Source organism: Marmota marmota, unplaced genomic scaffold (assembly GCF_001458135.2).
Source record: "Marmota marmota marmota unplaced genomic scaffold, marMar, whole genome shotgun sequence".
NCBI lineage: Eukaryota > Metazoa > Chordata > Mammalia > Rodentia > Sciuridae > Marmota > Marmota marmota.
Genome location: NW_026000005.1, coordinates 18826866 through 18849983, shown reverse-complemented (window position 1 = coordinate 18849983; position 23118 = coordinate 18826866). Strand labels below are relative to the sequence as shown.

Genomic DNA, 23118 nt, shown 5'->3' with positions numbered 1-23118 from the left:
AAATATTTAAAAATTCTACTCTACTCTCAATCTCTCCCTCTACGTTAAAAAAAAAAAAAAAAAAACAGGAGCAAACTGTGATTCTTATTGTGGTTCTTATGTGTTCTAATTCTCCTGGACTGTGAACTACAGGTTGTCTCTTTTATGTAACTTGTTAATGATGACCAGTTTACTAGAAGATAAACTATGGAGTTATTATGATTCATCTTCCAAAAGGAATTAGTGGCACATTTCTTCAAGTAGTAAGGAGACCTAATACATTTACAACATGATTTGCTTTGTAAATTTAGATTGGCATTCAACTTTTCAGGAACACGTGGGTTGTAAACAAACCATATCTTGATTGGTAGAGTGTTGCCTCACCTGCACAGTTGGAAAAGGAGGTCAGGGTTGTTTTTTCTACTGAGGGAAATATATTTGTTTAAGAGGCTGATGAGATGGCTAAAATGAGATGTTAATAAATATTATTTGCTTATGCACGGAATGTTCAGGAACTCTTTAACCATCAATGGCAAAGAAGCAGTCTTTTATGTTCCTTCTCTTGGTTCAGATATTGAAGGTAAAAGAAAATTTTAATCTTGAATTTCGTGGCAAAATTTTACTTAGGCTTCATGTATGTTTTTGTGTATACTTTCTAGGTAGTCGCTGTATTTTTTGTTTGTTTGTTTTGAACTAATTTCAGACTCTCAGAAATGTTGCAAAAGTAGCACAGAAAGGATAATTGCCCTGTACTCTACATCCCTCGCCTAGCTTCTATCAGCGTCGACACCTTCCATCACAATAGTACAATCATAGATAATAATGCAGTTATCAAAACTAGGGGATGTTAACACGGTTAACACAATTTAAATACTGTTAACTAACTAGTTTTTCTGCTAACAAATATCCAGGAACCTATCCAGGAACCACATTGCATTTAATTGTTGATTCTCCTTATTTTTCTTCAATCTGCAGCCATTCCTAAGTCTTTCCTTTTATGACTACATCACTTTTGAAGAGGACTGATTATTTTGTCAGACATCTCTCATTTGAGTTTTTCTGATGTTTTCTCACAATGACTGAGGTCATGCATTTGAGGCCAGACTGCCTTGAATACCATATTGTGTCCTTTGCAGTAGATTGTATCCTGAATGCATTGTATCATGGTATCAATGTATCATCATCAGTGACACTTACCATGACCAATTGGCCAAAGTGGTTTCGTCTTTGTACTTTTATCCCTGATTACTAATCACTGTCAGCTACTTATTTCATATAGCAAGGCAACAGATTATGGAAAGCAGAACAGGAGAACAACTTAGACCATCATTTGTGAGTCCCTGCTTTTACAGTTGAGCACTAGACACTCCAACAGGGTAACCACTAACTTGAAGGTTATCCAGTTGTTTAATGACAGAGAAGGAACTTATTTCTCATGGCTGCAAGTTTAATGCTGTCTGCATTTCCAAGCTGTGCTCAAAAACTTGTATCTCACTTTATTCCTAGTTTCATCAAACTGTAAAAACTAAACTGACCATATGAATACTCAACTAACCTCAGGTCAAAACTTATAAGCAAACTAAGGGAGAAACCGCAGAGACACATAGTTCACAATGCCACTCATAGAGCTGGCCACGGCTGGAAATCAGATGAACTTCTGCATCAGCATTTCTGAAATGAAAATAATTCTCCTGGAATGCTCCACACAACACACAGGGAACAACAACAAAAAACCTACTTGAGAGTTTTAACAGAAAAAGGAGATTTGTTTATTAATAATTCATGAGTTCCCATTGAACATGCACGACAGAAACAGTGCTATTCAATAGAGAATACTGTCATCTGTCACTGTTTTATTTGACATTTACACTTTTTTTTTTTTGCCTGATACTGCAAAACTTTCTTGGATGGCATGCAAAATTATATAAATGAAAAAAAAATCCCAAAGTGGGGACCCTTTATCTCTTCTGTGATGGGTTCACTCACAATTTACACATGGGTGTTCATGCAACAGCATGACGTTTCCTCACATGTTCATTAGCCACCAAACAAGCTAATAAGACACCCTATTGAGAAAACAGAGATAAGCATCCCAAATGGGCTGGTGGGAAGGATCATGTGAATAGGAAGATGGTGGGTGAGAGGGGAAGTGAGGTAGAATAGATTTCTTGAAGATACATACTCAGATACATGGAGTGGGCAAGGGAGCCAGTGAAATCAAATCATGGCTGCTGTGAAGAAAACTGACAAAAAAATATAACGCCATCTCAGATACGAAATAAATATTCATAAATGGCGTCACAGGGGCCCTGCTGGTGGGGAATACAGCATTTAGTGGAAGAGCAAGTTAGAGTTAGGAGTACCTTGTGATTTTGTGCTACTGTAAGGCTCTCGACAGTCTTTCTGCTCCGTAGGTTAGTTATTATTTATAAAAATCACAGAACCAGCTGATACATTCATAAGCTAATTATTGAAGCAGCTGGGTACACATGGTGCAATATGTCCAAGGCTGTGAAGTAGCACAGATTTCTTAGGGCCTGCTGTGGTGGGGGTGTGCCGTTGAAGGCTCCATCCCTTAATCTGATCAGCCAAGCAAACACTTTGTGGGGAAACTAGATTAATAATCCTCTAAATACCATGAATGTGCTTCATCTTCAAAACCGGGTTCCCTTAAACATGCTATTAGCTCAGCTCCATCAGGGATTTGAGGAAGTTCTCTGGTGCCCTAAGAACAGGGTCTTGTTGGCTACTTCCCTATGCCAGAAATTAATTTGGTTTGCTTATGTCTGCACACATGATCACACTTGTGTCTAATCCGCTCCCTAATAGCTTCAAGGTCAAGACCTTGCATGTCAGTGGGCAAATTGAGCACTACACTTCTTAAAGACTGATGGCAGACAGCACACAGTCCATAACGAGGCCCGGAGTGTTGTTCTAAGTGATTGTAATGAGTGCAGATTATAACAGTGCATATAAATCAAACGTGGCAATGAATGTTGTGTAAGACATTCCAAGTGTCATAAGTGGAGATACCACTCAGCTGTCACCTGTCTCCTTTTCAAGCTGTGGCTTCCCACAATGCAATTCATCCCTCCAGGGGAACAGCAGGTGCTGTCTTCCTTAAGGTCTGGCTATCTCAGAACTTCATCTTTTAACAGATGTAGGTTTTTGTTTTTATTTTCCGTTCAATGATTGGTCTCTATGCTATCGCTTCCCCTGGGAGATGTTAAACATACCTGTTTGAAACATTTGAAAGAGTTCAGTTGGAGACTTATTCAGATCTGTGAAAAGACAGAGAAATAGGAGCTTATTTTTTTTCCTACAGATGGTTTATTTTTCATTTCAAGAATTCTTTCCTTTGTATGAAGAAACCCTTGAGGAAATACTTTGGGACCAGGAGATTTTTTATTTAAATATAATTTATTTTCTGGTAGGAACAAAAATTTGTCTTCATTTTTTTCATACACATGGCACCTTGAAAATTTAACCATTACCTATCTCTTAACTGAATTGAAAAAAAAGGAAGTATGAAAATGCTTGGAAAAACATTTCCAAGCAAATGATAAGATATCTTGTTTTCATTCTTCCTAACCCTCTAACTCTCCCAAGCTCCCAGTTTATTGCAAGAAAAGATCAGGTCTGCGCAAATGTGGCCTCTCACTTGTAAAAACAAGGCAGTGTTGTGTTACAGATTAGTTTATAAATCCCCAGTGGCTTCACAGTTCAGTGCCTACAGCTGCTGCAGATGGGCCTGGGTTTTTGTCTCTTCGTGGTGCTGCAGCCGGCAGTTGAAGGAGAAAATGGAATGATCAGGTTATTAACATGGAGGCCGCGAGGAAGAGGCTGCACAATGAGAACAGCTGGTGTTGCTGTCTTGGCTGATGCAGCGGAGATAATCAAATCTTGCCTTTTTTTGGGTAAAGGCAGAAGACACAGTGGAGAGTTAGACAAACAACGGCTTATGATATTATATGGGGTTTTTATGATGCGTGTCAGGAACTTTCATTGGCTTACAAGTTATGATATAGAATTTGTTGAGGTTTGGGATTTATTTTTCACAAAATCAGTAGTCAGTAGTGTTTATTTATGTACCTTTTTAGAAAAATTTTTACTCTTGCAAGAGGCGTGATATGGGATAGTTCTTATTTTTAAAATTAGCAATGTAGCTTAGAAATGATGGGTTAGAAAGCTACTGGGTAAAATATTTTGACATGAGTCAGTGAGCGATGTTGACAGCATCCTTTGTATTATTTTCATATAATCCATCAGTATTTGCATTACATTTTCTTTCTCATGCAGTTGCAAGAGAGAGAACATCCGGATGCCAGAGTAGGGAGACAGACATTTGCAGGTGTGACCTGACCAACTGCCTACCTTCCTGCAGGTGTGGCTGTGGTAGGAAGATGATAGTTGAGAGGTCCTAGAGCCCAAGGCATCCAGAGAATGAGCAAATGGCAAATGTACATTTGTTTTTTTCATTCTAGCTAGGGCTATTGTTTCTTATGCAGAGTTGCTAATGATTGTAAGAATATTTCTTCCCTAAAAATTCAGTGCTATTTACATGTAGACATTTTTTTCTTCTTTAGAATTTGTCCTCTTATGATACATATTCATCTTCACTCTTTTCTTAGATGGGAATGCTAGTAAATTTGGTAACTTGCAAAAGTTATAGCTGACCAATACAAGTTACCTTTTTTGAGAATTGGATAACTGTAATCTTACTCGAGGATCTAGAAAGTTCTTTCTATTTGAAACTGTAATCAAGGATATATTCTAGAGGAAACCTGATAAGCTCCAGGAGAGTGAAGACTCTTAGGCATTGGCATAAGTACCTATGTGGGCACTGGTTGGTTTTTGGAATCACACTTTTTCAGTATCTCCCCAGGTTGGTGGGAACAATTTTCATGGAAAAACATGATGAGGTGGGATGGTGCTTACCTCAAGTCCAGGCCCACTCAGCTGCTCTCCACTCTGCAGGCTAACTCAGGTGGCCTCCTCTCTCTAGGGCTGGCTCTGTGAACTGCTCCGCTGGAAGGAGAACCCAAGCCCAGAAAACCGCACCCTCTGGGAGAACCTGTGTACTATCCGTCGTTTCCTGAATCTTCCCCAGCATGAGAGGGATGTGATCTATGAAGAGGAGTCACGGCATCATCACAGTGAGCGCATGCAGCACGTGGTCCAGCTCCCACCTGAGCCGGTGCAGGTCAGCATTCCGCCCCCTCCCTCCAACACACAGGACTTCCTGTGCCTGCCCCAGCTGCCAGTGGTCAGAGAGGCACACCACACCATTTCCTGTGGGTTGGTCGCATATGCCACATGCCCATTGACAGAGGACCCTATTTTCACAATGAGCACTGCATGAGTGTACATGTGTGTGTGAGTGTGTGTGCGCGCGCACAGAGAAAAATGACTAAGAAGTCTCATGAAAAGATGGCTGCTTCCCCCAGAGCATGTTACTTGTGAGGTTATGAAGCCCTAGCACTTGTGGAAAATTAAATCTCCCAATCAGAAAACATATTCTCCATTAGTTTTTTTTTTTCCTTTAAAAAGAAAGAAAGAAAGAGTTTAATCCAAAATTTCCCATGGAACATTTGGTAAAGGTGAGATCATAGCCATGTGACCTGAGGAATACCTTTGAACTCATCTGAACCTTTTTTGAGAAAAATTGTGACAGATTCTTAGAATTTTAAGTTGAGTTTTTGCTGTCTTTGGTTTCCTCTTTTAGAAATCTGCCTCCTTTTGGGTAGCATGTTCTATTGGCTTAGTTTTTGCTCTCATTGAAACAAATACTATTTTTTTTTCCTGAAATTAACTGAGTTTACTGACTCTGTATTCTAAAATAAGTTACTTTCAAGAAGTATTAGCTAGGGTGTCTGTGATGAGACTCCCTAGAATTTTGCTCATGAATAGGTTCGGTTCTGCTGCCCAGTAGCATCAGTCACTGCTGCTACTGCAGAGGACCATTTATGGCCTCTCTCTGAATTTCCTGTGTACAAAGGAGAAGTTGAGGCAAGAGTGCAAGCATGTGGGCCCAGTGAACTGGCATACATCTTTAATCCCATCAACTCAGGAGGCCTAGGCAAGAGGATGGCAAGTTCAAAGTCAGCCTCAGCAACTCTGTCAGGCCCTAAGCAACTTAACATGACCCTATCTCAAAATGATAAATAAATAAAGAAAGAAAGGAAGGAAGGTTGGGGAAAATGTGGTATGTATACATAAGGGAACATTACTCAGCCATAATGAATGAAATTATGGCATTTGCTGGTAAATGGATGGAACTGGAGTATATCATGCTAAGTTAAATAAGCCAAACCCACAAAACCAAAGGCTGAATATTCTCTTTGATATGTGGGTGCTAACACACAATAAGGGGGAGAGGGAAGAATGGAATTTCATTGGATTAGTTAAAGAGGAATGAAGGGAAGGAGAGAGGTTGGGAATAGGACAAACAATAGGATGAATTGGACATAACTTTGCTATTCATTTATGAATATATGACCAGTGTAACTCCACATCATGTACAACCACAGAATGGGATCCTAATTAGAATAAGTTATACTCCACATACGTATAATATGTCAAAATACACTTTCCTGTCCCATATATCTAAAAAGAACAACAACAACAACAAGAGGATTGGGGATGTGGCTCAGTGGTTAAATGCCCCTGGCACCAAAAATAAATAAATAAAAGGGAATAAAAGTGAAGAATGGAAGAGAAGATGCGAAAGGGTGTGCTATGTTTTCTTGATAAAGATGTAATAGGAGAGAGGCATTGAAGAATGTGGTGAAATACACCCCAAGGTGTCTGTGTCCCTTCCGTTTGCTCCATCCTCACATGCCTGGGGGAGAAGCCAGAAGTTAACGGTCCATCAGGTCACTTTTCATCCAAATATTGACATCTCAGTCAATGCTTTCATGCCATCATTGGTCAGTTTCCAAGGCTGAGTTTGTAGAGTGAGTTGTCCATAGAATGAATTGTTAGGCTGACGGATTCATCTAGGAAGTCTCTTGCAGTGTCTGCAGTGAACCCAGGATGGGTGGAGGATCAGGGTGCACAGTTAGTGGGTGGCAGAGTCACTTGTTCCCAGGAGGCTGAACCACAGGCTTACTCTTCAGGACCCAGCCTCCCCCTTTCCAGTGTTAGTCCTTTCCTGGCTGGGGCCTCATCCAAACACTAGGGCACCTCCCTGCAGATAATAAGACCAGCATACTGAGTCACACAGTGCAGTGGTTTTCTGACTTTGAAATTTTAACTTCTTAGAATTAAAAAGGGACCTCTATAAGTTGTCTTTTATTTTAGGAAATAAATTTATTTGAAAAAGTCAAGGGAAGTTTCCATTTATTATCAGTATCATTTCATAAAATTTAATAATTTTAAATATCACAGAAATTAAATGTACAGCTTTAGACTAAAGACCATACAAACAGTATGAATTCAGCCAGAGAAACTTGCTATTGCCCCCTCCTTTTTTTTTTTCCTCATTGCTATGTAAACTGGTCCAGATTTCTGTCCTAAACTAGCACGAGGCCAAAGGCTGCCTTTGGAACCACTGACATTGACTTTGCATGGTCCAGCCTATGTCCAAGGGAGAAAAACTGACTTCTTCTAGAGCTTAGTGAAAGGCCCATTTCAGTAGTACAATAATGATCTAAGTTGAAAGCTTAGAAAATTTTGAGATAAGAACATGAAAACCCAGTCTCTATTATGATTGAAGATTACCTAATTTGAATGATAGCTTCCATACCATTGGTCTTAAATCCTTGTCCAGAAATTGTCTGTGTGAGCCTCGTGTGTATATAGCTAAAAGGATGTCCAGCTTACGGTTAATTGCTTTACAATTGACTAGTTTGAATGAAGTATCTTAGAAGCAGACAGCCAATTGATTTATGAGTTTTATTATCTTTTATGTTTGTATGTCAGAATTAGATACTGTGCTGACAACATTTAATGGGTAAGCAAGAATCAGTCTATAATTTTCCATTTCAGTTTTCAGTACTTTGCGGCTATTAACATTAAATTCTGATATTACTTAGATAAATTCATTTATTTTGGGAAAGTTTATACTTATCCCTCAGATATTAGCTAAAGAGTTTACAAACAAGGTAATTTCCTGTACATTGAAAATATCCTACCCATTGACCTTGATCCCATCAATTTTTGGTACATCACTTTTTTTAGTTTTATACATAGTGTGCCTGTCTCTGACAACTGCTTTGCTGAATTTATGTTTGTCAGCTAAATGCAAAGCTGTGGATTAATTATTTATTGCAGTTATAATGTGAAAAAATGAAGAAAATAACTGAAACCAGTCATCAGAATTCCTAAGACTGAAGAATTTAGCTGGCATAACCTCTGTGACTTGGGGAGGACTGTATTGAAAAAGATACCAAGTCCTTAAAAAATGTCTGTAATTGTCCAAAAGCCGTCACTGGACTCATTGGAATTCACTTGTGCTCTTGTATCAGCTAGAATTTTAGGGAGATATATTTACTTATGTTTTTAGAGATTTTAAAATTCATACGTAGGATGATATTAGTTTAGCAATGCTGTATTTCATAATTAGATGGAAAATGTGCCATTACTAAATTGTGAAGAATGAGTTGAACTGGTGATGATCAAGAGCTTCTCACATATGCAGCCTAATAAAATGCAGAGATGTCCTCCCCACTGGTCATGGAAAAGTACCACTTACATTTCTCTAGGTAATTTGAGTACACTAGTCCTTTATTTTTCCTAAGGGGAGAAGATACGAGGCAGTGATGTTTGTGCATAAGGACTTGATGGTTTAATCTGTTGTGTTAGGGCCCCACACATGTACTAGATCAAATAAGGAGCTTCCTGCCACCCTCCTCATTGGTGTGTTCTGTGATGCTGACAAGTCCTTTGGAGTCACAGCCTCTCTCCTTACAAATAAGAGGAAGGTTTTCTTGCCAATGGTTGACAGAGTTTACAAATGGGCAGTCTGCTAATTGCCTGCACATATTTCTCTTTTAAGCCCTTTAAAGTTTTAAAATTGTAAACCCATGTTTAAAAGTCAGGAGATGTAACATAAAATCTGGAAAATTTAAAGATCTGACCCTCACACTGACTCAGAGTGCCCCATGGTCAGAGCTCCACTCTTCCTATAGGGAACCCACTCACATCCTGCTGCCCAGATCCGCATCACCTGCTCTCTATGCTTGTGCTCATACAGCCTGTCCACTCCATTCATTTAGGCTTCACATCTGTAGTGTCATTTTGCCCCCATGAGGTAATCTGGCCTCTGTGATTCCATCCCCATATCTGAAGTTACTATACCAAAGCTCAAATGCCTTTGCCTGGGCCTCTGATTTTTTTAATGGTGGACAGTATATATCATTTATTTTTATAATCTTAACACTTGACACAATCCTTCACATACTTACCAATAAATGCATGTTTGATGGAATTTCACTTCAGAAATAAGGCAGGATTGCAGCTGAGACCATGATGAATTTGGTACCAACAAGGAGTATTGTGAGCCCCAGAAACTTGACTATTGTTGAAGAGTAAGATGGTTCCTCCTTGGGAATCCAGTCTCTTTAGGGACGCTTTCATGTCATATTGAATTATCTGGCTTCTCTTAAGTTTCTTTTTGGAATTCCAAATCTCCAGAGGCCCTATTTAAATATTTCTGAGAAGAAGCTGGCCTTCTGGCCTCTAAACACATTTTGTTAACTGAATCCATTCATGCTTTTGGATCCACAGTGAGGGCAACCTTGCCCCTAGCGGGTAAAAAGTGGTTCTTAGGAAGCATAAAAATCTTAGATTTACATGGTTTGTGGTCCTCTAAAGGGATTCAATACATAAAGAGATATTTAGCATTATCTCTGGCATTAAAGTTTTATGAAATGGGGAAATGATTAGGAAAAAAAATACTTTAAAAAGCCTCCATGGGGTGTTGATAATGGGGAAGAAAGTTGAAAAATACTAACCTACATTATGTCTGTAGTTCAAGTGTAGCCAGCACAAAGATCAACAGAGGTGAGACATGGTGAAGCAAACCAAGCCAAACCAAAACATTCCATGAAAAAAGATGAAATAAATTTTATTTTCTGCTATAAAAGGTTGGGGACAAAATTATTTCTTGTGGTTGTAATGATTTCCCACCTCGCGGTTATTATGACCTGAGGCCCTATAGTGAATGGATATCCTCTCCTAGAATCAAAAAGTAGTTAGGTCTGGGTATTCATTATTACCAACTCCATTTTACAATTGGAAAAACCAGAGCAGTCGTTGAACCTTGCCTGAAGCCAGGATCCCCTGCTGAATGAAACACAGCGTTTCTGGCACCCAGTTTTTCCTCTGACCACACTTCTCTCCGAATGCATTAAAGAAGAAAGGACATCTCTCATACTGTGACTAGGTCTCTGAGTGGGGTTGATTAGGGAGCTTTTGCCAAATTGTTCAGGTCTGTGTAGTTTGTGCTTTTATTGCTTTATTGTATTTCCACCACAGGGTTTCCATCAGTTATTTTGTAAGTTCAGGAATTCTGAGCTTGCTGCTATGTGGTTTCCTGACAAGTACTTGTTTTAAAATTCCATGCTCTACATTGAGTAAGAATGTGAGACCTGGCCGGTGACAGCCAGATACCAGCATTTTGCTTTTACTCATTTGGATTGCAGATCGCTCAGGGAATTTTCTGAGACACAGACTTCCTGTCATTGGTGTCCACTAATGGTTTTCACCTAGAAGTGATTTTGTGTACCGTGGGATATTTGTCAGTTTCTGGAAACATTTTTGGTTATTATAATTTGAAAGGGCTACTGGGATCTACTGGATGAAGGCCAGAGATGTTGCCAAATATTCCACAATGTGCAGGACAATCACCCAAACAGGCTTCCCCAGCTTACGGTGCCCATGGTCTTTAGTCGTGAAGCCCCAGGAACAGCGTAAGATGAAGAATCATGATATCTCTGAGGCTGATTCTGGAGGTTCTCCTGTACAAAACCTAGTAGTAATAATAACAGTGACACCTCTCCTTTTTCTCCTCCTCCTCCTCCTCTTCTTCCCTGGCAGCAACTAGCCTTTTGGAAATCAAACTCTCCAAAATATGAGATTTTTTTTACATTTTCTCTTCTTCAGTCATTATGACAAACTAAGAGAGTGGTTGTTTTTTCATCTACTTTCACAGATGAGAAACCGAAGGTTGAAGAAATTTAGTTACTTGCCCAAAGTGAGAACTTAAATTCACATCTGTTCACCTTTGGAGGGGTGTGTGTGTGTGTGTGTGTGTGTGTGTGTGTGTGTGTCTGTGCGCGTGCACGTGCTGGAAAGAAGTTCTAAATGGCCACAGCCAGCATTCCCCAAGCACTTACTATTAGCTGCCTGATATTATACAAAACTGTTAACATATATCATTTTATTTTTAATCATTCAACTGAATAGTAATAGCTTTGTGAGCTTTCTTTTTTGAAGGACAAAAATTATATAACTCATCAGTATGATGCCAAAACGAAAAGGAGTAAAATTTCCACATTTCATCAAACTGCTTTTGCAGTTTTAAGATAACTTTAGAATGTGACTGTCCTTCCTAACACTTGAGGGTACTGCCTTTCAGCAACAAGCATTCAGTCCTGCTCTCCTACTCTTACTTGTACAGACTAGATCTTGATTTATGAATTTGCTTCCAAAAGAACAGTTTCCAGGAAAATAAATAAGCTAATTAATTGATTAAGGATGTTTGCAAATTCTATAATCAGGTTATTAGAATTTTTTTTCACCTTGGATTTATTCCAAACTCCTGCTCAAAGCCTGCTGTTTGAATGTGGCTCCAGAGTTTTGAAACCCAACTCAAGTCCTGAGGTGAGATGTAAAAGAACCCTTGCCATTTCTAGTGAAATATTGCATCAGTTGGGTACAAAGAAGTTGGTTCTCACTTGGGAAAACTTTAGAGGCCACACTAACTTTTTTGCATACTAATACTATGTTATCCATCATGCATTTATTCAACTTAAAAGTATTCTTGGTTTGCTTTTCACCAGTTCTTCAACATGTCTAATTTTTAAAATGTGTTATTCAGAAATATAGAGAGTTGAAAGTCATTTGTAATCAGTTCTTTTTATTCTAGGAGATGGACATGTCCATCTTGGGTTCACCTTCTTCCACAGTGTTATGGAATAAGTTTCCCTGACTGAAAATATCAGAAAGTTGAAGCAGATTATCAGTTTGCTAGTCAGTAGATTGGGCTTAGCTGTGTCTTTTCTGGATATTTAGGGAAAGTTGGCCTGCCTATTTTTTTTTTTTTTTTTTTTACATTTAAAGTTTCATGGGGCTGGGGTTGTGGCTCAGCGGTAGAGTGCTCGTCTCCCATGCATGGGACCCTGGGTTCGATCCTTAGCACCACGTAAAAAATAATTGAGTGAAACAAAGGTATTGTGTCCAACTATAAAATAAATATTTAAAAAAAATAAATAAAGTTTCATTAAGGTGTTTTTCTTTTTAATTTTCCTTTTATAAGACACAGAAATCTCAAATAAACTGAAGATGATAGAATTTCATTAAAATCCATAACTCTGAGAATGGTCAGATTTCTTAAGCCTGGAACTAGGGATTCAGCAGCTGCTGTTCATGGGTTGCCTTCTCCTTGGCCATCTTTAGCATTCCAGCCTCTTCCCCATGTCAGCTTCTTCCCACTATGAAGATTTTCTTCCAACCATCACCTCACTTGCCATTTATTGTATATTTGTCTATCATGTAACTTCTGAGTAATATTCATAGTTTCTCTAAATTGTGATTCGGCCTCCTCAAAGCCTTGGCCTGCCCTGGATTCCTGCTCAATCTCATGATCTTTCTCCTGACCTTTATCAAAGCCCAGCTTCTGTTGCCTACTCCCTGTTTACCACTTTAAACTCATTTGAGAAGGAAATTGGTCCATCTTATCGCCATGAAGGCAGGCTTTCTTAATATTGATTTTCCAACAAGTAGTCTGAATGCTTAATTTGGAAGGCACTGCATTTTAAAGGGAGAGCTTTCTTAGGCAAAATCCCAGAACAATCTTAAGAAGAATAGGAAGTAGAAATCCAACTGGCTCTAGACCACTTACAGATAACCTACAAATGGGCAACCTAGGGCCAGAAAGTTAGGGCCCCTTCAGGAAAGTATGGCCCCTGGGAACCTGCCTTTTGGTCATGGTAGTTTGTTGCAAGTATGATTAACAAGTCTAGTATAAATTCATATCAAGGGAGAGTCATATGACCTTTTTCAAAAATGTGAAGTTCCATGGATACATAAATAGCAGGAAATCAGTGCCCAAGGGTATTTTTAAGTTCTGTATGTTTGTAGAGCATTATAACTTTTTATTTCATTGCAATTTTTCTAACGTCCATTGTGTATTTCCACATATTTAGTCACTGTGCTATAGATACTGACAAAAACTTTAAATTTTTATGGTAGTCATTTTTGAGTCTACTTAAAATTTTTTTTCCTTTGGAGTGGGTTCAACATTTTATGAGCTTCTCATTTTTTTTAGCTTCTCATTTTAATAATTGGAGTTTAGCTTTTTACTTTTCATTCTTCATGGGATCATTCTAGTGTCTTTGCCAAGCAGAGCTCCCCTCCAGTGGCTGAAACTTCATAATACATCACCTTCCCAAATTAAACATCCAGGATTAGCCCCTGGTTGGAAGTAAAATGTCAAACAGCTGGGTTCCACTTTTCCCAGTCTTCCTCCCCTTAAGGGAACAGAGGAACCTTGGTTTCTTCAGTTATCTGTGCTCCCATATTTGCTGTGTCTCTTTAAATAGTAGTCTAATTTTGATATTTTACATTTTGAGAAGCAGTATATTTGCTGCTACTCACTCTTTGGGTTTATACACTCCCTGTTCTTTAGATTCCCACATTTAAACAGAAGGCTTTTGGCCTAACACTGCCTCATAGGTAAGGGGAAGAATCAGAATTAGCTTATTATTTATATCAGTACCAATAGATCAAGTTGCACACTGTCTAATGCTCAGAAACCACAAAATCACTAATATACATTATTTTTTTGTTTTAAATTTATTTGTTTGTTTTTTTAGTTGTACATGACAGTAGAATGTATTTTGGCATAGTATACATACATGGGGTATAACTTATTCTAATTAGGAATATTGTCTTTCTATATTAATAAAATATTGCCTATTTTTTAAAGTTTGGGACAGCAGGGTACTTCTTAGACACGTTTTCATATTCTTTTCCTCTTGATGATATTAAATAAAACTACATTTAATACAAAAACTACATATAATACAAAACCTTTGGCATTTCAATCTCTTTTTGATGATCTGATAGGAAAATAAGACTAAAGAGCATACCAGAAGCACAAAGCACAGTTGTCTTTTAAAAAAAAAAAAAATGCCATGGGATTTGCTAGGGGACATTCTTACTATTATTCTTTTGGTCAACTCCACGTTTCTGTGCCTGCTTGCCTGCCTTTTTCTCCTTCCCTTCCCTCTTTTGAATATTCTAAAACATTCTTTTTTTTTTAACCTGAAAAACCAAAGGGCAATGGCTAATACATTTTGTGAAGGGACAGACATTAAATGTGAACTTCATGAGGCAATGAGAAAGAGAAAATAAAGAGACCAAGGTAGGAAGTATGTTTGAATATAGACTGCCATTTCTCTCCACCTAGGAAAAGCAACAGTGGGGAGCCTAAGCCAAAATGAGGACCCTTGCAGATAGACATGTGTCATCCTTGTCAAGGACCTCCTCACGTTTTATCTGAGAGAAGGAAAACACATTCCTTGATGCTTCCCTAGATTCCTACCAAGTGTGGCTTTAGGAAAAGAGGATTAAAATTGATCAATAAACCTATTCTCAGGCTTCATGGTACAGACGTGATTGAGATGACTGATCGTTTTTATTTTCACATTTTTACTTGTTCACTCAACAAGTATTTGTCGAGCTCCTTCTTTGTGCCAGGTATTATTCTAGGCACCACTAGTATAACAGTGAATGAAACAGAATTTCACATGTATATTAAGTAATTTTCTTCTTTATTCAGAGTGCATTTTTAAACAGATTTCTGGGTTTTTTTCCCTTGCTCCCTTGAATTAATGCAAAATTCAGACTATAACTTAGTGGGATCCATAGGTTCTATTTCTTCTCCTTGTCCTGACCTTGGGTTGCATCTCTTGGCTGCAGTTTTTACCTAGCTGTTTAGAATGAACTGGATAATATCTCTAAAATGTGTTGAACTTCTCAGAAAAAAGCAATATTACCTTTAAAAAATGGCTATTTGAAATTACCGAAGCAAACTGACCTTCTGAACCTATCATATAGAGTCTACAGTGATTTTTATAACACTGCAAGGAATTATATGTATTGATTAGTGATCAAGTGGCATTTAAAAACGTAGTTCTGATGGAAAACAACTGGATAAGTAAGAGTGTCCACTCCATCTATAATTTTGCCTGACCACATGGACATTTCTTTTTCTTTTTTCTTTCTTTTTTTGTCTTGTTCATATTTATCCTCTCTACCTAGAGTGATTTCTGCAAGTAGCAACCTTATTACTTAGGACTGGGTAAAGACCAATTCATTTTTGGTCCACCAACCAAACCATTTAGCTCATTGGGATGCACTGACTGGAGCTTTGGCCCTTAGCAGATGAGTTGTATAAACTAGCCTCTCCTAATAGTGAGATGTTTGACAGAAAACTGCATACTGTTCTAGGATAATAGGGGTCTGCTTCACATTTCTACCTTAAATTTTCTATCAGAGTGTCTCTCCTGCATAGGTCATTATTGATGTGAAAGGTATTCATGGTCTTTGCAAAAGAAACAGAAATGCACATCTACAGAGAAGGGAAGTGGGCGAGGATGGATGAAGTTCCCATGGTTGGGCTGTTTGGTCAGTGCTGGACCTTTATTTCACATACTCTGACTCGGGTGTGATTACTCAGATCCATAAAACTGGGAGATGATTGCACTGGAAATAGAGGTGGAAAGTAGCTTGGGAACTCAGCCCCAGCTACCTTTCTGGGACTTGTGAAGCTACCTATGGGGAACCTGATAAAACTGAAATAACTTGATCCACAAATACCTGCTAATTTAGCCTGGATAAAACATTTTGAACTGCTCGATTTTAAAATGTCTCAATAAAAATTGAAGGTCCAAATGAAAATTACATTTCTTTTAACCTTTATTCTTTTCTTATAAAATTTAAGTGATATAAATTGTCAAAGATCTCATCCAAGGAGACTGAAACTATAGCTTTGCCAGAACCAAGATGAAAAAGAGGGAAGTCCACTCTAGCTTCAGAAGACTTGGGTTTAAATTCTAGGACTACCACTGGAATTGGAGCTCTGATATTGCAGAGGCCACATAAAATTTCTGGAAATAGTCATAACAACCCTCAAATTTATGGGAATTAAATGAGATTTAAATGAGATGGTGTTTGTATGTAAGCGCCTGAGAAATGTCAATAGAATCTGAGCATTAGTAAGATTAATCTTGAGGATAAAGGGAATAATATTTATTCAAAAGAACCCAGAGTTAACAAGGGTGGTCTCAGCACATTTTACAACAGCAAGATCTGAGAGCATGCCTGACCTCTGTTGTTTGCATGTTATACAATTGTTTGAGACAGATTGAGAGACTCAGAGCTGTTTTGCTTCATTATGTCCTTTCTACATTTAAAAATCTTTTAAAAGCCATTATAAGTTATTTAAAAGTGAGAACTTTTCTTCTTAGTTCTGAATAAAATTCCTCTGTATGGCATAATAAAGTGCCACTGAGTATAAAAAAAAGTTGGTTACTATTCTTTTTTCCTTAATGTATTTAAACTTTTAAAAAGCAAAAAAGACCACTGAGCTTCTGTGCAATCTCTGGGACTTCTGCTGAAGTTGAAGCAGATTGGAATCCATGAATTTCTGAAGCTGCCTTGTGGCAACTATGTTTGAGTCCCTTTGCTCTAGCATTAAATAAGCATCTATAACTACAGCTCTGTGTTCACCTATAATGGACTCAAAGGAACAGAAATATTATCTGGTCTTGAGTTGCTTATGGGCTAGCAAAGAAATGAGAGTACAGACTTTTAAGGATTTTACTTATGGTGACAGGGAGAGCAAAGATGCAGAATTTGTTAAGATCTTGGGACACTCTTGGCAGGGTCTTCTATGCTGAGAATAACATGGGTTAACTTCTTGTGAGTGACTTCATTCCTGGTGTCATCACCTGGAATTCTACCTCTTTCCCTTCTACATATGTAAAGAAACCAGAGTGGACGGACATTATGAATAGTAGAAAGTGTAGCATCATTGTAGAAAGAATATAGAGTCAGTTCTAATTAAAAGAAAAAAAAAGAAAGTAAGACAAATATAAACTTTATGATTTTAACGATTGATGGAAACATATCACTTGAAGGACTATTCACAGCAAATTGTAAAACAAGTTATAGTTCACAATTGAAAGCCACAGGGTTAGAGCCTGATGGTAAATATAACAGTTGATTTTAATTTTGAAAAATTTTGATGTCTTACTTATGTAATGGTGGAAACAAATATAATTGCTTCTTTTCAGATCAAGGTTTTATGGTCTAAACTTTTAAAAGTACATTTAAAATAGATGGCCGGGATTTGCTTAAGCCTAAGTGTGGTATGACTTTTAAGTAAAGAGTTCCTATATTAGTTAGCTTTGTGTCACTCTGATGAAATTGACTTATAAAGAAATTGACTTTAAAGAAAAAAGATTTATTTTGGCTCATGGTTCTGGAGGTTTCAGTCCAAGATCAAGTGGCCCCATTGGTTCAAAGCAATTGGTTAGGGCAGCACATCATGGTTGGAGCACATGGTATAGCAAAATGCTTACCTCTTGGGCCAGGACACAGAAGAGAGAAAAGAATAGAGGAGTCCCACAATACCTTTGGAGGACATGCCCTCAGTGACCTGAGGACTTCTTATAAGGAACCATCTCCTAAATGTTCTACCACCTTCCAGTAACATCACCCAGGGGACCAGCTCTTTAACACATGGACCCTTGTGGGGTACTCATCTAAACCATAGCATTTTCCAAATATTTAAACTTTTTCCATGTGTTTGTTGCTCTCTAAAGCTCTTATGCATTGTTTCAGAAACCAGAACATCTTATAAAGAATAAAAATTATTCTCTATCTCTCTGTCAATGAACCTATGACCCAATGAGAAGGGAAAAAATGATACATTAAAGAAAAGGGTCCAGTAAGTGACATGGCTCCAGTCCAGGGCTGAGTGCGTGAATTTGGAGAAGGCATTTCTCTGTGTTTCGTTTCCATCTAGTGTTCTGTAAATGGTTATAGCATGAATTAAATGATCTCAGAGACACTTTTTATCTGAAGCATTCATTCTGTGGGTTGGTTTATCCGTTTTTGATTCCCATTTCAGTATTTTAATGAGTGTATAAATAACAACAACAACAACAACAAAAACCACATTGCTCCTAGGAGTTTCAAATGCATTTGGAATAGCAAACTAGCAATAACATCACAGATTATGAACACTTTATATTACTGGACTCAGAGATCCAGTTGATTTTCTTATGACTGATAGTTATGACAGTTGCAAGAGAAAGTCAGCCACCGAGTTTTAAACTATTGCAGCCAAACCTACCTACTGTGGCCTTTCAGCTGTTTCTGTTTAGTGTGGAAATCTAATGTAGCTGAAAACTACTGCTGATTTTTATTAAGTTGAAGTCTGGAACTTCCCCTTGTAATGATAGAAAAGCACATTTTCAATTAAAGGAAAACTGCCAAAGTTCTGAAATTCATTTATTTTATTATTACTCAGTTTGACCCTAAAAATGGGAGATCAAGCAAACTGGATAGGTTTGACAGCTCTAAGGTCACAAGTTCAATTTCTTCACAAGTTGTTTCTAGATCTAATTCACTGTAAATCATATAACCCTTCACCTTCTCATGTAGAATCTCTTGTGGAATTGAATATCCCGTGGGGGTCATCCTGATTACTTTGGGGCTGGGAAAATGACAGGTAAGTCAGGTCAGGCAAAGGGATTCCAGTGAGCAGGTCTGAGAAGCAGCAGATGGCTTGTTGGAGGAAGGACGTGTTATCTCTTTCTACAGTAGACTCAGGGTGCACTGGAGTGGACTTATACCAGCCCACAGGAACTGGTGGTTAAATTTTTAGGAATTTTGAAAACTGATTGTTACACCATTGATAGTATGAAACTGATGGTGGTGGGATTATTCACAGAAATTGGCAAAAGATCCAACTGGGGCCTTTCATTCCAGAAAGCCAGTTGTTAAACATTTACCAGCACAGCACTGAATAGACCAGTTTTTTTTCCGTTTTAAGCTCTGTGGCCATTCATGTCTTCATTTTTTATAAACAAAATATGCTGAAAACTATTGTGTGAAACAATGGTCAGATGTTTTAAGAACTGAATGACTGGTATTACTACAGTTCACTATACCACTATACACACACAAACACACATACGTATATGTATGTATAGAAAACAGTTGTTCTACTCTTTCCCTTTTGTACTATCCTTTCAATTTATTTCTTCATTTCAAGATTTGTCTTTATATTGTTCTGTATAAATATACAAGGTTCACCTGAGCATCTGGTTGGATACATTTTTCAGAATTGTATAGCATAATGAGTCCATACTCTGTGATTTTTTTAGCATCAGTCATTCAGATTTGAGGACTCTAAGTTGAAAACTAAGGGACAAATTATTGTGAGAGTTACATATTTTGATATGACAAACTGAACTCAAAATGAGGATTCAGTTTTTTTAAAAACACTTTCAACTTTTGGAGATAAAAATCTATGATGCAGATACTTAAGATAAATATATGTGGATATGGAAAGGTCTCCCTATTTCTGTTATGAATTAAGTGAATGGCATGCTAAGGTGAGCACATGCTATGTAAGTACAAAGTCCACACACAAGGGATTTTTTAAAATGTAGTTTTTCTCAACTCATTTTTTGGGAATTCATGTCAGCAGTATACTCAAAAGTACAGCCACAGAAAAGTGGGAGGAACTGTGGTGGACCAATGTTCAATATTTCCAGATAGATGTAATTTGGGAGTATACTTATGGGAGGAATTCTTATTTGAGTAAAAATTGATTTTTACTCAAATCCTTATTTGAGTAAAAAATCCTTATTTGAGTAAAGATGTAAAATGAAAACCTCCCAGAGAGAGAGAGAGAGAGAGAGGCTAGAACCAACAGTACACATGGTAAGTTAACAATTACTTTCTTAGTAATCAAAAGAGAAGCAAAGTGACTGATTCTTTGGCTTGTAAAACATAATCTGGATCAAATGTATCAGTGTGTTCTATCAGTTGACAATTCCTTGATATATCTTCACATTGGAACCATGGGTGTACCAGGAGAGTTTTCTTGTCACTTTATATGCAAGAAGTCAACCCATATATTTTGAGTTGCTAGAACAGAGAGACTGGAGCTGTTATGCTGTGTACTTCAGTGATCTCCATGTATTTGCATGTGTGAAGCAGAGTAGTAGATTATGCTACATGAACATGTAATGTCATCTGTGTTCTGTGTTGCCATTCCTCATATATAGAATGTCTATGTAATCAGTTCCTATTTTATGTCATTATTCATCTGCATTTGCAGCATTTCAAAGACTAGTCTGAAACATCTTGGCACAGATGGGAAAAGCAAAGTTACTTATAAGTTCCAGAACTACAAAGACACAGATCAGACATGTGATATTAATAAATATCATGGACGGGGGGAGGATTAAAAATTAGATTATTTGCTTAGAAAGTTGAGAGTCTCCACTTGTGACCATTATTCTGTTCTTGAAAGGAAATAGGTGCTGGGTTTTATGTTTTCTTTTTTTTTTCTCTCCTATCCTCACGTTTCCCTTCTTCCCCTTTCTCATGTTTTGAATTAAAATCTAAAGACAGACTGGAAGGGTGTATATATAACTGCACGAAGGATGTGGTAAATCACTACCAGGGTTTATGGTCTCTCAGACACGGTGGTGTCAGAGACCAAAGACCAAAGGCGAATCCTCAGTTTCCAGTGGAGTTCCTTGAGAGCCCTCATCCTTGTAGCCTATCATGGATAATAGCGTATCATGGATAATTACATTTTTACAAAAAGTAGAGAAAATCATTCTGACACACACAGTATTTTTCCAGCCAGACCAGCTTTTCAATCTTTTACAGCTTTCATGCATTAAAGCTCATGTTTTTTTTGTTTATTTTTAAAATTCTATCATTAATAATAGGTTTGTTCTGTGGTCAGCCTCCAGATAGAAGATACTGAGGAAGACCCCTTTTTTTCCTGTTGCCCCAAGTCAAACATTTGATACCTTTTACTTTGTAGAATTTATGCTATTCATGTTTCTGATTAAGAAAGTTATGGCAACCAAATTTTCATGGAGATTTTTAAGAGCTTTTGTCATTTTTCAGCTTATTACTATATATAATAGAATGAATTATGTTTAGTGGCAAGTCACTGAAAATGAAGTGTGTGTGTTGGGAGGGGGGAGTCAGGAGAAATACTGTCATTGATTTCTTTGTCACTACCATTCAATGAAACGAATCTGGACTGGCTGAACCTAAAAATGGCTGTCTCTACTAACCACTCACCTGCATCAAAGTTCTAGGTAACAGAAGAAAACCAAGGGACAGTACTTGCCTTTCTTAACCCTTTCTGATCAAATGCAGTGTTTCATTTTGAAAATGAAACTGACTCCCCTGAGGCCTTTGAAACTTTAATAATACACAATAAATAAAATCATATCTAATAACTCAATGGTTTCATGTGGCACCATCATCTTCTAGATGTACTGCAACTGCGGAAACATAAATATTTGCAGCCTTCGAAAGCCCAGTTTCTATTTGCTAAATAAACTTGGCTGGCTTTAAATTCCTCTGTGTATGGTCATTAATACAATCCACTTTGACAGCATTTAATTAAAGTGCTTTTCTCTATTAAATTCATTAAAAGTTCTCCCCCCACTCCACATTGTATGACTGCTGCCCAGATGCTGAGCAGCAGGGACCTATAAGCCTTTCTCTAAAGGACTTCTCATTTCTCTTTGTAAAATGTTTATTATACTCCATTTAGAAACTGTTAAATGTGACTTAGAAAGAAAGTCCGGTTCCAGGACACGTTCTCTATCCCTTCTTCAATCCCTGAAAAAGCAAATGTTAGTTTAACTTGTCTGAATAAGCATTTCTTATGTGCATATTTTTCTCCTACTCTGTCAACACTATCCGGCATTTAAACTGAAGGGTAATGAAGATATGATTTCCATGTCAGGATTGGGGAATTTGCATTAGTTCTAAACAGGTACTTGGCTTGAATACATTTGCCTGCAGATTGAGGGAGAGTGAGCGCAAGGGTCGAGTATTAATAGATTATTGACAGTTTAATGTCTTGGCACCTACTTAGCCCATGAAGTATAATAACCAGGAAGCTGTCTGATATGAAAGCAGTCAATAGCATTTTCAATCAAAACCTTTCAGTTAATTGCTGGTTGACCTTAGAGATTTCCTTTAGGCAATACCATTCTTAGTTTAGACCAATAGGACCGTATTGATTTGTAAAGAGTTTATTCAGAGATGATTATTTAATGCCCATTGCTCCAGTACATGTGGTAAATTTTGCCTTTTCTGTGTCTGTCATATGAATTGCCTTTTTGGCGGTGCTTGTCACAAATATTCTCTTTACCAGCTCTACTTTAAAAATATTTCATTAAATCTGTTCTCTTCTCAGAAATAGAAAGTTGGGATTCTTGAAGGCACACATGATCAAGTGTTTTAATATGATAATAGAGTTTTGATAGAATTCTCTGCTCAGTCTGGAATTATAATTCCAACAGAGGACCTGACAAAGCTAGAAACTATGCTCTCCAGAATGGTAATTATATAATACCTTAGAAGCACTGTACCTTAAAACAAAAATGTTCTTTAATGCCAAAATGTTTTTTGATCTAAGTATAAGCAAGATGGCTTATATTTGGTTTCTAGAGTTTCTGTGCTTAACATCCATGATTTATTTAGTTTTAGTTGAATATTTTTAAAAAACAGATTTTGATAAAATATAAATAAGCTACAAAGGCAGGCAAGATGCAGTAGAAATAGTTTATGGCTCGAAATCTAAACCATTTGCTTCGCTTACTTTGAAATGTGTCATGTTAGAGCAATAGA

The 23118-nt window shown here is 37.6% G+C and overlaps 1 protein-coding gene across 2 annotated transcripts in view; it reads left to right on the top strand.

Annotated features, from left to right (window-relative positions):
* Positions 1 to 23118, top strand: part of Satb2 (SATB homeobox 2) — a 176000-nt gene that overhangs the window by 135430 nt on the left and 17452 nt on the right. For both annotated transcript variants that reach the window (XM_048808248.1, XM_015481199.2), the window contains exon 10: positions 4985 to 5182. In XM_048808248.1, coding sequence (XP_048664205.1) covers positions 4985 to 5182 — 198 coding nt within the window. The remainder of the gene's footprint in view (positions 1 to 4984; positions 5183 to 23118) is intronic.